At 43.0% G+C, this 14,814-nt stretch overlaps 1 protein-coding gene across 1 annotated transcript in view; it reads right to left on the reverse strand.

Moving 5' to 3' along the window:
- Positions 1-9,663, reverse strand: part of grid2 (glutamate receptor, ionotropic, delta 2) — a 1,594,008-nt gene extending 1,584,345 nt beyond the window's left edge. The window contains exon 1 of the mRNA XM_055161426.1: positions 9,576-9,663. Within this exon, the coding sequence (XP_055017401.1) occupies positions 9,576-9,663 (88 nt within the window). The remainder of the gene's footprint in view (positions 1-9,575) is intronic.
- Positions 9,664-14,814: the final 5,151 nt, after the last annotated feature.

A 14,814-nucleotide genomic window follows, 5' to 3' on the forward strand; every position in this document is an offset into this window, starting at 1 on the left:
CGACGTGAGAAAGCAGAAAAGGCCGCTGTTTGGGGATGAGTGCTTTTGTTGTGATTCAAAGAACATGTGGCAAGTGGGAAATGGGCTATTGATCAGAAATACTGTAAACCTGAGCGGGACCAGGGAGCCCGGAGACTGGAGCTACAATGGACGCCTCATCACTATTCAGAACAGCACATGTTTAGCCCGGAGTCTGCGGCCAACGATCCATACGCGCTGAAGGAACTCGAGGAAGCAGACCGTGAACCTGCTCTATAGGAGGTGTGCACAATAAGGATTTCATGAATTTTCTACTTAAAGATGTGATTTAGTCTGTTATAGAGTTATAATCTATCACACCAGAGGATTATTCTGTTGCACTTTGGACATGTTAAATCACAAGTGCGGCGATTTACGAGTAGGGATGTAACAGTATCCAAATCTTTAAGAAGGTTATTTTCACGATATGCATCTCACGGTACGATATTTATTGCGATATTTTATGGAGGCTGACAAGACTAAAGGCCGCCACACGCCCAGTTTTGGCTGCAACTTGCTTCTTCGCAAGTTCGAAGAGGTGTGGCCTGACTTTGTGACTTCATGTGTGATTCTGAAGCTGCTGTGCTCCAAGTATTTGTGGTGTCAGTGTGACTATGAGCTGATCTCTCAAACATCAGAAACGACAAAATATTTTATCGGAAGTGGATCGTGGACACAAGCGCTCGAAATGAGTTTCGCAGGGTGGCCGGGCTCCTTTAGAGACAGGGTGAGGAGCTCAGTCACACGGGAGGAGCTCGGAGTAGAGCCGCTGCTCCTCCACGTTGAGAGGAGCCAGTGGAGGTGGCTCGGGCATCTGTTCCGGATGCTTCCTGGACGCCTCCCTCAGGAGGTGTTTCAGGCATGTCTCACAGGGAGGAGGCCCCGGGGCAGACCCAGGACACACTGGAGGGACTATGTCTCTTTGGCTGGCCTGGGAACGTCTCAGGATCCCCCCGGAGGAGCTGGAGGACGTGTCTGGGGTGAAGGAAGTCTGGGAGGACCTGCTCAGACTGCTGCCCTCGCGACCCGACCCTGGCTAAGCGGAAGAAAATGAAAGGGAATGGAAAATGGAATTTTATCGTTCGTGCCTTTTGTTTCGACGGTGATGGTTTTTTGGGGCTTAAAAACGTGAAGATCTGAAACCAACCTCCAGAGTGGAAAAGTTAAATATGCTCCACTGTAGTGTTTCCATCTACACTGCCCAAGACGCAAAACTCTGGTCAGATCTGCTCACGTCACGTACGTGTTTTAGAGACGTGCGGATGGCGGTTACAGCGGTCGGGCAAATGACGTGATAACAGGACTAAACCAGGTCTAAACCAGGACTAAAGCAGGTCTAAACCAGGACTAAAGCAGAACTGAACCAGGACTAAACCAGAACTGAACCAGGACTAAACCAGGACTAAACCAGAACTGAACCAGGACTAAAGACCAGAGAGGACTAAACAGAAACTGAACCAGGACTAAACCAGAGCTGAACCAGGACTAAACCAGAACTGAACCAGGACTAAACCAGGACTAAACCAGGACTAAACCAGGACTAAACCAGGACTAAAACCAGGACTAAACCAGGACTAAACCAGGACTAAACCAGGACTAAACCAGGACTGAACCAGGACTGAACCAGGACTAAACCAGGACTAAACCAGAACTGAAACCAGGACTAAACCAGGACTAAACCAGAACTGAACCAGGACTAAACCAGGACTAAACCAGGACTAAACCAGGACTAAACCAGAACTGAACCAGGACTAAATCAGGTCTAAACCAGGACTGAACCAGGACTAAACCAGGACTAAACCAGGACTAAACCAGGACTAAACCAGGACTAAACCAGGACTAAACCAGAACTAAACCAGGACTAAACCAGGACTAAACCAGGTCTAAACCAGGTCTAAACCAGGACAAAACCAGAACTAAACCAGGACTAAACCAGGTCTAAACCAGGACTAAACCAGAACCGAACCAGGTCTAAACCAGAACCGAACCCAACCAAAAAGCTACACAGTGCATCTTTAAACACAGACTTCTGTCAAACGTGGCGCCAGCAGCAGATCCCTGAGTGTTCATAATGTGTGGTGAAGTATCAGCTCCATAAACTCACTGTATTTTGTCCTTTATGAATTGTCAACTCTCCAGCCTGTAGAATGACGCCGTAACATTTAAACACGGCGATAAAACATAATTACGTTCTGTTCGTTTTGTGCCAGTTTTTGTTTTACGTGAATAGGCCCAGTGCAGAGATATGAACCATAAACCATCCAGACATCTGCATTTTGACTCTTCACTGTACGGACTTTAGAGAATTAGCCGTTTCAGAATCGAAGCGCAGATGTCCGATATGGTTTCTGTCCGTGAAAATAAATTGCACACAGTTCGGCGTCTTCTGTGTCCGCAAAGCTTAAAGAGGACCACTGTTGGGCGAGTTACTCCAAGACTGTACTGTGGTATTTCTGTTATTTCGAAGTAATTTGTTAGATTACAATATTACTGAGTCTAAAATGTAAAATATTACACGACTATTGCGGCACTTTAAATGACTCTTGACAAAATAACTGCTGATTGTCAAATGATAATCAGAGAGCGAAGATGCTGAACTTTTGCGCCGTATATGGACTGAACCAAGACTAAACCAGGACTGAACCAGACCAGGACTGAACCAGGACTGAAACCAGGACTGAAACCAGGACTGAACCAGGACTGAACCAGGACTGAACCAGGACTGAACCAGGACTGAATCAGGACTAAACCAGGACTGAACCAGGTCTAAACTAGGACTAAACCAGGATTAAACCAGAACTAAAAAAGGTCTAAATCAGGTCTAAACCAGAGCTGAACCAGGACTGAACCAGGTCTAAACCAGGACTAAACCAGGACTAAACCAGGACTAAATTAGGACTGAACCAGATCTGAACCAGGTCTAAACTAGGATTAAACTGGGACTAAACCAGGACTAAATTAGGACTGAACCAGGTCTAAACCAGGACTAAACCAGGACTAAAAAAGGTCTAAATCAGGTCTAAACCAGAGCTGAAGCAGGACTGAACCAGGTCTAAATCAGGACTAAACCAGGACTAAATTAGGACTGAACCAGATCTGAACCAGGTCTAAACTAGGATTAAACTGGGACTAAACCAGGACTAAATTAGGACTGAACCAGGTCTAAACCAGGACTAAACCAGGTCTAAACCAGGACTGAACCAGGACTAAACCAGGACGAAACCAGAACTAATCTTGGACTAGGACTTAGAATCTAGGACCGCCCCTGAGCCCGTGGAGGAGTGTGTCCGTAAAGCGCTATCGGGCGTCTGCTGCGGTTAACCCCATGGAGCGCACAGTCACCCGACGGTTTACATGGGCACACCTTCGGACCCGCCCCAACATTTTGAACCGTAACTTTGGTGTTTCACCGTGATATCAGCAATTTTAGTGAATTTGAATGAAGAAAAACAAAAAATTGACCACTTCAGTCCAGGTCAAAAAAGCATTGCGACACGTGTTACTCACATTTGTACCGAGTAAAACATTAGTTTTTTTTCCCTGCAATGCATTACATTATTCTGTTACAGCAAAAAGCAATGCATGTTATTTTTATAACACGTTACTCCCGACACTTTAAAACGTGGTATTTTAATTCTTTGACGTATTAACTACTAACGCATAACATCTTTAAATCACCGTGTTACCTTCAATGTTTTTGAAAATGCTATAATCACCAAAAACAGCATATTAACATGTTTTTATTAGTTTCACTTTTGTTTTCATTCTTTGCTCCGAGTCCCTCTTCTCTTTGCTCTCTACGCTGAGTCACTCCCCCCTTCAGAGCGCCGTCACAACACAATCAAAAAGAAACTACTGCAAATTACGTCAGGTTTTGTATCACGTTTTTGTAGATTTATGGAAAACTGTCGCGTTGATGTGGATGACGTGACTTGTGGTGGATCATCGCACAGGATTTTCAAGCTAAAACTAAAGAATGTTGGAAAAGGGCAAAGGAGAGATCGCTAAATTACTCAAACATGCATGGATGACATTTAAAACCTCTCCGGGCATGTTCTGACGAGAGAACAAAGTTATAACATGACAGAAATTTTGCATAAGACCTACCGCCTCTTGAAACTATTTTATTGCTATAACTTTAAAGCTGGTGATATAATTCAATCACACACAGTAATTTCTGGATTTCAGCTCCCAATTCATCAGAGTGAGTTTGTAAATCCAATAAGAAAGAGGGAGACCAGATTATAGAATTGTTCTTTTTCGAATAGTGCTTCGGATTTGACAATAATGAATCCAACTGATCGATCAAATTGCAATGTCCCGTTTTGGAGACAATACTTTATAACATATGCTTAAATCACAAAGGAACGGGCTCGACTTTCCCTGACTCAGTATTGGAAAGCCTCCCTCAGGTTCTCAGTGAGTGACAGGAGTCTTTAACCAATCAGAGTGAAGTATGAGCTCCAATACCAGTAAGTGAACTAAAGGTAATATATACTAGAGTTGTAAGGATTATCGACAAACAGATACTAATCCAGGGGTGGGCAATTTATTTTTTTTCCTAGGGCCACATGAGAAACAGAAAATATTGTAGAGGGTCGGGCTAAAAACTCAATTCTGCATAATTTTAATAGTATTTCTTTACAAAAAGCAGTAAATAGCCACTGTTGGGGAGTAACAGATTATATGTACCGGAGTTATGTAATCAGAGTACAAATGATGAGTAACTGTATTAGTCAGTTACAGTTACTGTTTCAGTGAGTGATAATTGGATTACAGTTACTTTGTTGAAATAAATGGATTACATGGCGATATTTTCCTGTTTTCCTGTTTTCACATTTTGGGCTAAATCCCCCTGTATTTATTTATTTATTTATTTATTTTATTTTATTTATTTATTTTGGTAGAAACTAAACCAAGTCTAAACTAAATCTAAAACCAGGTCTAAACCAGGTCTAAACCAGGTCTAAAACAGGTCTAAAACCAGGTCTAAAACCAGGTCTAAACCAGGTCTAAACCAGGTCTAAAACCAAGTCTAAACCAGGTCTAAACCAGGTCTAAACCAGGTCTAAAACCAAGGTCTAAACCAGGTCTAAAACCAGGTCTAAAACCAGGTCTAAAACAGGTCTAAACCAGGACTAAAACAGGACTAAAACAGGACTAAAACAGGATTTAACCATGCTGCACGGACGTATTTTTTATACGGTTAAGTAAAGTCTGGGCTTTTTTTATTTTCTTTTAGCAGATAAAACATCTTATGTTACGTTATCCTCGTCTTTGCTTCTCTACAGCAAATCAAGTAATCCAAAGTATTCAGATTACATTACTCACTTTATGTAATTTAATGGATTACGTTACAAACTACATTCTGGGGTATGTAATCTGTAATCTGTAGGGGAATACATTTTAAAAAAGTCACCTGAAAGTAAACAGCATTGTTTTGATGAGCTGCTCAGACTGGTAAGAATTTATGTTATGATTAAGCAATAGGAATGTAACAATAACCGAAATATCGTGATATCGTATCGTCAAAGTTCTCACAATAATATCGTGGACCATCACAATATATCGAATTACAAGTCTCTTTGCTTAAATGAAGAGCTATGACAGAGGGAACTACATAGACCATGATTCTTTGCGCCATTTCAGTGAAGAAATAACAGTTCTAAGCACTTTTAAGTTTTAGTTCTTTGGGTTAAGTCTTGTCAAGGCATTTTAAGAGGAAAAAAAGTAACGTATTATCAGTTTCAGTGGGACCGTCTTGTCCTGTTTTCGCTTTTCTGTTGGGTTTAGGTTGTTGGGTTTTTTGGTCTTTGGTTACGGGTTCTGGCACCGGCTTCTACGGCCCTTTGGTTCTTTTTGGCCGGCTCATCAGGTCCACCTTTCTTTCGTTGTTACTTTTCTTGGTTTCTTGGTTTGGGCACGGGTTAAGTGTTTCTTTTTGGGTTTAGAAAAAACATCTCCACAGAAAGAAAAAAAAAACAACTAAACTTTAATTTGGTTTCCGTGTCCTTTTAAAATATGTTGGGACTCATCTTCCTGGGTCGTAACGTATTTATCACCATCATACCGTGACTATATTGTATCGTGACACTTTGATATTGTTACACCTCTACTAAGCAATGAAAAAAATGTGGTTGCTTTACAGATAATGTCATTTAAAAACCCCTCTTAAATCAGAGCAATGCAGTTTTAGTCCATGCATGTGGTAAAATTATAAAATATGTTTGATTCGTAATACCAAATGATCTTAAATGGGCCGGTCAGAGTCAAACAAAGAGCCGTGTGTGGCCTGAGAGCTGCACAATGACCTGTATAAGTCTGCATTAAATGGTCACATTCACAGGACAGAAATGAACCTTTCCTGAATAGGTTTAGAATAATCTTGAGCTGTATCAGAACATAGACTAGTACACAACCATGGACCACTGTGGAACCTACCTGGACCACAAGAAAGTACAACAAATTTAGGGAATGTGCAATCAAAAGTGTACATAGGTTTAGTAAATGTGCAATCAAAACTGTACAAAGGTTTAGTAAATGTGCAATCAAAAGTGTACATAGGTTTAGGAAGTGTGCAATCAAAACTGTGCAAAGGTTTAGGAAATGTGCAATCAAAAGTGCACATAGGCTCAGGGAATGTGCAATCAAAACTGTACATAGGTTTAGTAAGTGTGCAATCAAAACTGCACATAGGCTTAGGGAATGTGCAATCAAAACAGTACATAGGTTTAGGAAATGTGCAATCAAAACTGTACATAGGTTTAGTAAGTGTGCAATCAAAACTTCACATAGGCTTAGGGAATGTGCAATCAAAACAGTACATAGGTTTAGGAAGTGTGCAATCAAAACTGTACATAGGTTTAGGAAATGTGCAATCAAAACTGTACATAGGCTCAGGGAATGTGCAATCAAAACTGTACATAGGTTTAGGAAGTGTGCAATCAAAACTGTACATAGGCTTAGGGAATGTGCAATCAAAACTGTACATAGGCTCAGGGAATGTGCAATCAAAACTGCACATAGGCTTAGGGAATGTGCAATCAAAACTGTACATAGGTTTAGTAAGTGTGCAATCAAAAGTCTACATAGGCTTGGGAATGTGCAATTAAAAGTGAACATAGGTTTAGGGAATGTGCAGTTATTAATAGAATACAAGAATACAAAGGGCTAAGAATAATTTAAAGGTCCTGCTGGTGCATCACTCGTGGTCATAATTGGTCTCCTATCTATTTTTGTTTGTTTATGTGGTGCTTTGTGCTGTGTTGTCCTGTTTTTTTTTTGTTTTTTTTGATAAAGCAAAGGACTATCTTATCTTAAATGCATTCTATAGTTGAAATAAAGCGTGTTTTTTTTTTTATCATTTTGGTGTCAAGTCTAGTCCTTAGTATCGAAATATGGTTGAAATTATAGCATCAAGACTATGTGCGCCTGTATGTACACGCAGAATATAACAATATAATCAAACTCCGCAAAGTAATTGAAACCTCTACTTTCACAGTAAGATTAAGTCATGAAAGCTCAGCAGAAGAACACAGCCTGCTTTTACCTACGGCACCTGCACTGCCATTTTAATCCATATGTGCTCGGTGAGTGCTATGTCATTACACAGGGCTGCTATTAAGAAAGCCGCTCGCACACAAAGGGCCGCCGTGTCTGCAGGTGAACCCGGGAGAACTGATGGATCGCGCGGGTTGTCATAGCAGAGGGCCCCCGTATAGATGTACTCCAGAGATCAAACCGTTCAATCACACACATCTGTCAAACTAATGAATTACGCTGCTGCCCCCACAGGGCCGAACGCGCCGCTACAAGTCTCCCTCCACAATCAGACTTCAGAGAGTTGACTAATACATCCCCCCGGCGGTGTGGGGCAACGCCGTCTCCAAACCATCACTGCCAGACGGAAATTTCAAACATCGGAAAGGCTGCTAAAGCTAGACGGTGGAACTTTTCTGGTGGAAGTGCTTTTGCTTTGCTTGAATGCTCCACAATTTGGCGTTAAAAGTATCAAAAATGAGATACTAATTGATACTAGAACTAAAATCGAACTAGATACTGAAAAAAATTACATAACTGGATAAAATTACACCTTTCCCTGAACTGTTTCGTGTTTTATTTTATCAGAACAAGTAAAAAAAACACATTTTGATTTGAAAATTACAATACTGTCAAAAAAAAACTTTTAAAATTATTATTTGGGTATCGAAATCAATATTGGAGCATCAAATCTACTCTTTAGTGTTGAAATTGAGTTTGAAATTTTAGTATCATGACAACACGAATGCATACAACTCCAAAACAGCTCCAAAAGTTCAGAGTTACAGCTCAGATCTGCGCATAGGAGAGCACACACACACTAAAAATGTGTTATTCTGTGCGTTTTTCCAGCAATAATCGAACAAATGCAAGATATTGTGTGTTTAATGCCGTACTTTGGAACATTAGAAGCAATATCTCCAGATGATGGACTCTCCCCTATAAAAAGTTCCACAGTGCAGCTTTAAGGCTCTCAGTAAAGTGCACAATCGCGTCTAAGAGTGCTATTTGACGGAACACGAGGTCTGGATGTGACGGTTCAAACTCGCCCGGAGTCCAAAACAAAACAAAAAAAAAAGGACGCGGGTTACATAGAATTTGGACGTGCCCCGTGCGTCATGTGGAAATGCCTATAGTGGAGCGGACGCAGTGATGTCGCATAGCAGACAGGTGCGTGTGCCGAATCCCGCACGACCACCAGCAGCAGCACGCTCTCCGGCACATCCTCCATCCAGCGCCGTGCCTCTACCCCCTCTCCCCCGCTCGTGCCTCCTCTCCTCCTCCTCCTCTCTCCTCCCTCTCCTCTCCTTCTCTCCCTCTCCTCTCCCTCTCCTCTTCCTCCCCCTCCCCAAACCCGCAGACAGAGCTCAAGGCTGCGCTGCTGCCGCTACACATCGACCGCAAGAATCGGCTCTCTCGTGTCGACATCGCAGCCCACACAGCACCACAGTGCCACTTCCCCTGTGGTGCTCCTCATCCGTGCTGCTCGCGGCACTGCGGTATCTCGGCTTCACCGTGTGCCGCACCGAAGAGCGCGCGCCGTGATCTCCTCCAGCCCGCCTCGTGCTCCCCGTGCCAAGGCTGGACCCGAACCACCTGTTTACGCACACACGCGCACATTCACATTTAAGAGACGCGCACGAGCCGTTTACATCATCCACATGAACAGTGAGAACGGGGGAACCACAGACCGTTTTAACTCAATACAACTTCAATGAAAATGTCTAATGACGCGGCATGACAACGCAGAGGAGCGCGCTCCAGCCCAGAGCCAAGAGGAGATAAGGACATTAAAAGAGGAGACGGGCTGTGGGGACATTAAAGACAGTTTGATCAGATAGGCACAGAGCAGTGTTCTGCAGCTGGACACAGCAGTGAAAGCGCCAGTGTAGCTCACAGAGCCACACAGAGCCACACAGAGCCACACAGAGCCACACAGAGCCACACAGAGCCACACAGAGCCACACAGAGGCGCAGGACCCGCTGTGCTCCAACGTGAGAAAGACGCACTCACTCACCGATGTGGATGATAGAGTCTGACAGCGCAGACTTCCACTCCAGGCTCCAGAACACGGCGACAAACAGCAGCGCCGAAACAACTTTCATGTTGTCCAAAGATATTTCCGACAAAAGAGAAAGAGAAGCCCGCTGTGGTGAGCGGAGCAGATAAACGCCGAGGTGCTCAGCTCCGTCTCCTACACTCCTAGACTCCTAGACTCCTAGACTCCTTAGTCCATCCGCGAGGTGCCAAAGGAAATTCCCTGATCCTCGCAGCGGAGCTCCTGGCGCTGTGCGCGTGCCTCCTCGGAGGCAGACGGTACAGATTCCCGGGATGTCACAGACTCGTGCCCTGTTGAAATTCCTCCAACCGTTAAATGAGAGCGCGAGCGCGGCGGGCTCAGCCGCAGAAACAAACCGCCGACGCTTTAGTCGAGCGGAGCTCCGGTGATGTGGCGCTTATTCAAAAGAACTATTGTGAACCAGTTGATTGCGCAGGGAGCCCCGGAGCTGATAATCAGCCCGATCCTCGCGTTTGGAACAGGCGCAGTTCCCTGCACCAGCCTCACACAGCGGCAGCTCGCGCAGAGCACACGGGCTAAACTTCCATTTTCCCCCGAGCTTTGATCCTCCTCGTTCGGCTGCGCCTCAACTCACAGGCAGCCGGACTTTGTGGAGTGACTGAAGGCCAGTGATGGAGAGCTGTCACATGGCATCACCAGAACAAGGCTCCATATTCCCAAATAATCTCCAGTTTCCCGCGGAATGCGTCCCTCACGCGGGCGGAATACAGATGAAGGTGACAAAATAAAGAGTCGGAGGATCCGCTTCTCGTTCTGCAGAGCAAAAGAAGTAGACTCCAGTGCCCGCTACGTCTGCGGCCGCGCGATCAGCCCCAGCGCCGAGGTGCTGTGAAGAGGAGGTCTGTGTCCGTGTGGGAGAAACGGAGAGGGAGGGGGCGACGCGAGCGGCGCGAGCGGGAGGAGAGGGAGGAGACCCGGGAGAGGGAAGAGAAGCAGCCGGTGGTGGTTTGGATGAAACCACCGCGTCTGAAATGACATTAGCGTCTCTGCCACAGGGACGGAAGGAGCGCGAGGGCTTTTAAATCTAACTTCAGCCTGTGTGCACGCGGGCACTTTTATCTTTCTGATTATTCCTTTAGTCCTTTATTCTGTGGCTCAGCAAATCATGGACCACTGACATCCAATTATGCATATTTTACTCTGGATGCCCTTCCAGCCGCACTGTCACCACCAGACAAGTACAGTGTGGATGAATGTGTTATTCTCAGACATCACCTGATCAACTCATATTTGAACCAGTCACTCTGTGGTTAGTGGGTTGATCTGTTACATTATGTTCTTATTATTCAACACGTCCTTCATGTGCTGATCCACATAAACCCTCCTCCTGTGAGTCTGCAGTCTGCCCCCTGGAGGCCACAGTGGTCAGGGTCTCTGTTAATCTGGCCCAGCCTTGGATTAGGGATTAGAGGGGTCGACCGTGGTCCCGGGGTGTGGATGTTTTCAAGGAACAGCAGATTAGATGAAAGCAGCACTCACTCTTATGGTTTATGTACATTTATATATGAAGTGCTGATCCTTTGTGGAAATACAAGAGGTCGGCACTTTTGGACTTTGGTACATGATAAAAGAAAAACTCATCTGGATGAGCACTTCCACATCAAAACTGGAATTAAACCAGGACTAAACCAGAACTAAACTAGCACTAAACCTAGGACTAAATCTGGACTAAATCAGAACTAAATCAGAACTAAACCAGAACTAATTCATGACTAATCATAAACAAACCTAGGATTAAACAAGGACAAAACCAGGACTAAACCAGGGCTAAACCAGGACTAAACCAGGACTAAACCTAGGACTAGACCTAGGACTAGACCAGAACTAAATCAGGAATAAACAGGACTAAACTAGAGCTAAATTAGGGACTAAACCAGAACAAGATTTAAGACTAAATCAGGACTAAACCAGAACTAAACCAGGACTAAATCAGGACTACACCAGGACTAAACCAGGATTAAATCAGGACTAAACTAGGACTAAATCAGGATTAAACCAGAACTAACTGTAGGACTAAATCAGGACTAAACCGAGGACTAAACCAGAACTAAATCAGGACTAAAATGGGACTAAACCAGGACTAACCCAGAACTAAATCAGAGCTAAACCAGAACTAAAACATAGAACTAAACCAGGACTAAACTAAAACTAAACCTAGGGGAAAAAAACAGGACTAAACCAGAACTAGATCAGGACTAAACATAGGACTAAATCAGGACTAGACCAGAACAAAATTTAGGACTAAACCAGGATTAAATCTTGACTAACCTAGAACTAAATCAAGACTAAAACAGAACTAAGACAGGACTAAACTAGAACTAAACCAAAACTAAGAACTAAACCAGGACTAACCCCCCCTCTACTCTGCTCTTTCAATGAGACAATGTACGATGCGTGTGATTTTAAAAGAGCGTACAGTAGGTCTCTCACTGCTTTTAAAATGTCATCTTTGAAAACACTAAACACTTTCACGTGCCATTGCCTCGGAGAGTTTTTACATTTCAGATGGAGAGATCTTTTGGAGCATGGATGGTATTTCTGTGATATTTTGCGAGAGTGGAAGATGTGAGGCGCGCGCCGTCACCTCCAGTCTCCTGCAGTGTTTGTGTGATTGTATCTGCAAATACTAAAGGCGAATTACACACATGAAATACACACTCACACCACCTAAAGGGGAAACATGTGAATATACGGAGATATTTACATTTTAATAAAGTGATATGATTGTAAAAACTGCATTATTAAAAAAAATAATAATAATAATAATCATTTAAAAAGCGTATGTCCAGACCCCGGCCCTTCTCCTCTCAGTTGAGCAGCTCCATTTGAAATGTGATTGTGGGCAGAGTTTAGAGACTCAATCAGGACTAAACCAGAACTAAATCTGGACTAAACCAGAACTAAATCTGGACTAAACCAGAACTAAACCAGAGCTAAACCTAGGACTAAACTAGAACTAATCTGGATTAAACCAGAATTTAATCAGGACTAAACCAGATTTAAATCAGGACTAAACGAGAACTAAACCAGAGCTAAACCTAGGACTAAATCTAGACTAAACCAGAACTAAATCAGGACTAAACCAGAACTAAATCAGGACTAAACCACATTTAAATCAGGACTAAACCTAGTACTAAATCTGGACTAAACAAGAACTAAATCAGGACTAAACCAGAACTAAACCAGGACTAAACCTTGGACTAAACCAGAACTAAATCAGGACTAAACCAGAACTAAATGAGAACTAAACTAGAGCTAAACCTAGGACTAAATCAGGACTAAACCTTGGACTAAACCAGAACTAAATCAGGACTAAACCAGAACTAAATCAGGACTAAACCTTGGACTAAACCAGAACTAAATCAGGACTAAACCAGAACTAAATCAGGACTAAATGAGAACTAAACCAGAGCTAAACCTAGGACTAAACCAGAACTAAATCAGGACTAAACCAGAACTAAATGAGAACTAAACTAGAGCTAAACCTAGGACTAAACCTTGGACTAAACCTTGGACTAAACCAGAACTAAATCAGGAATAAACCTTGGACTAAACCAGAACTAAATCAGGACTAAACCAGAACTAAATGAGAACTAAACTAGAGCGAAACCTAGGACTAAACCTTGACTAAACCTTGGACTAAACCAGAACTAAATCAGAATAAACTTAAAGGACTAAACCAGAAACTAAATCAGGAATAAACCTTGGACTAAACCAGAACTAAATCAGGACTAAACCAGAACTAAATCAGGACTAAATGAAACTAAACCAGAGCTAAACCTAGGACTAAACCAGAAAACTAAATCAGGACTAAACCAGAACTAAATGAGAACTAAACTAGAGCTAAACCTAGACTAAACCTTGGACTAAACCAGAACTAAATCAGGACTAAACCAGATTTAAATCAGGACTAAACTAGGACTAAATCAGGACTAAACAAGAACTAAACCAGAGCTAAACCTAGGACTAAACTAGAACTAAATCAGGACTAAACCATGACCAAACCAGAACTAAATAAGGACTAAACCTAGCAGCTCTATGTAAAATGTGATTGTGGGCGGAGTTTAGAGAATCACAGTTTGAACCTTTCAAAATAACAGATCACTTTGAGTTTAGTTTCATTAGTTTAGCTTTTCTTCCTTCCCTGTGGTCTGGGAGTCCCTGCTTAGACTGCTTCCCCAGATAAGTGGAAGATGATGGATGGATAGTTTAGCCTTTATTTTGAAGGGACAATGCACAGAGACAGTTGGCCAGGCTGACACCACCTAGTGCCTCTGCTCAAATTCATTTCTCTCCAGTAACTAGTTCAGAATTCAAAATAAAATAGACGGTTCACAAAAAACCCTGGAAGTGCAACTTTGGGCACCAGCCAATCAGCGAAGAGTCATATATTCAGTGTTGTCAACGATTCCCAGGATCGAGGCCAGAACAAAGAGAATGTTTGGTGAATTTTGTCAAGGGGAAAGACGTTATTGCCCTTCTTCCTACAGGATTTGGGAAAAGCTTAATAAACCAGTTAACCTCATTAGTGGTGCTTTACATGCTTCACCACCAAATAGCAGCGATTGGTTAAATGATAAAAAAGTACCCGCCTACTGTCGAGCGAACAAATCCTAATGCTGCGAGGTCAGACGGTTTCTACAAATTGAAACAAAATAAAACCAGCTGATGAATCAGGCTACAGAGACATTAAGCTAAAAAAAACACAAAAAAAACCCAGATGTTCCGCACTAGATTAGTGCAAAATAGCTGTTTCCATCTGCAGTCTGTGATTTACAAAAATAAATAACTCAATGCAATTATAGTCAACAATAAGAACAAACCACACTGTCCACTCTTAGACACACACACACACACACATTAACAAAGCACAGCATTTTTGACACCACTTAAAGGGCCCATCTCATGCAAAATAACTCTTTTCACATTGTATCTTCTGCACATAAACAAGCACAATTTGGGTTTTGGAACATCCATTACACAATAGTTATGAAATCTGACTGATTTCTTGGAGGCGTCACAGACCAGGAACTATGAAAGACCGACTATTGCTCCTCCCCCCGCCCGTCCTGAGAAAGCACAGGCTCCTCCCTCCAAACGTGACGTAGGCTCTGAGTGAGCCGCCCTTCCTCCGCCATCTCAGGGAGGGAGGGGGAGACAGACGTGCACCCTGATA

Source organism: Boleophthalmus pectinirostris, unplaced genomic scaffold, assembly GCF_026225935.1.
Source record: "Boleophthalmus pectinirostris isolate CB_2022bp ecotype Guang Dong unplaced genomic scaffold, ASM2622593v1 HiC_scaffold_4, whole genome shotgun sequence".
NCBI lineage: Eukaryota > Metazoa > Chordata > Actinopteri > Gobiiformes > Gobiidae > Boleophthalmus > Boleophthalmus pectinirostris.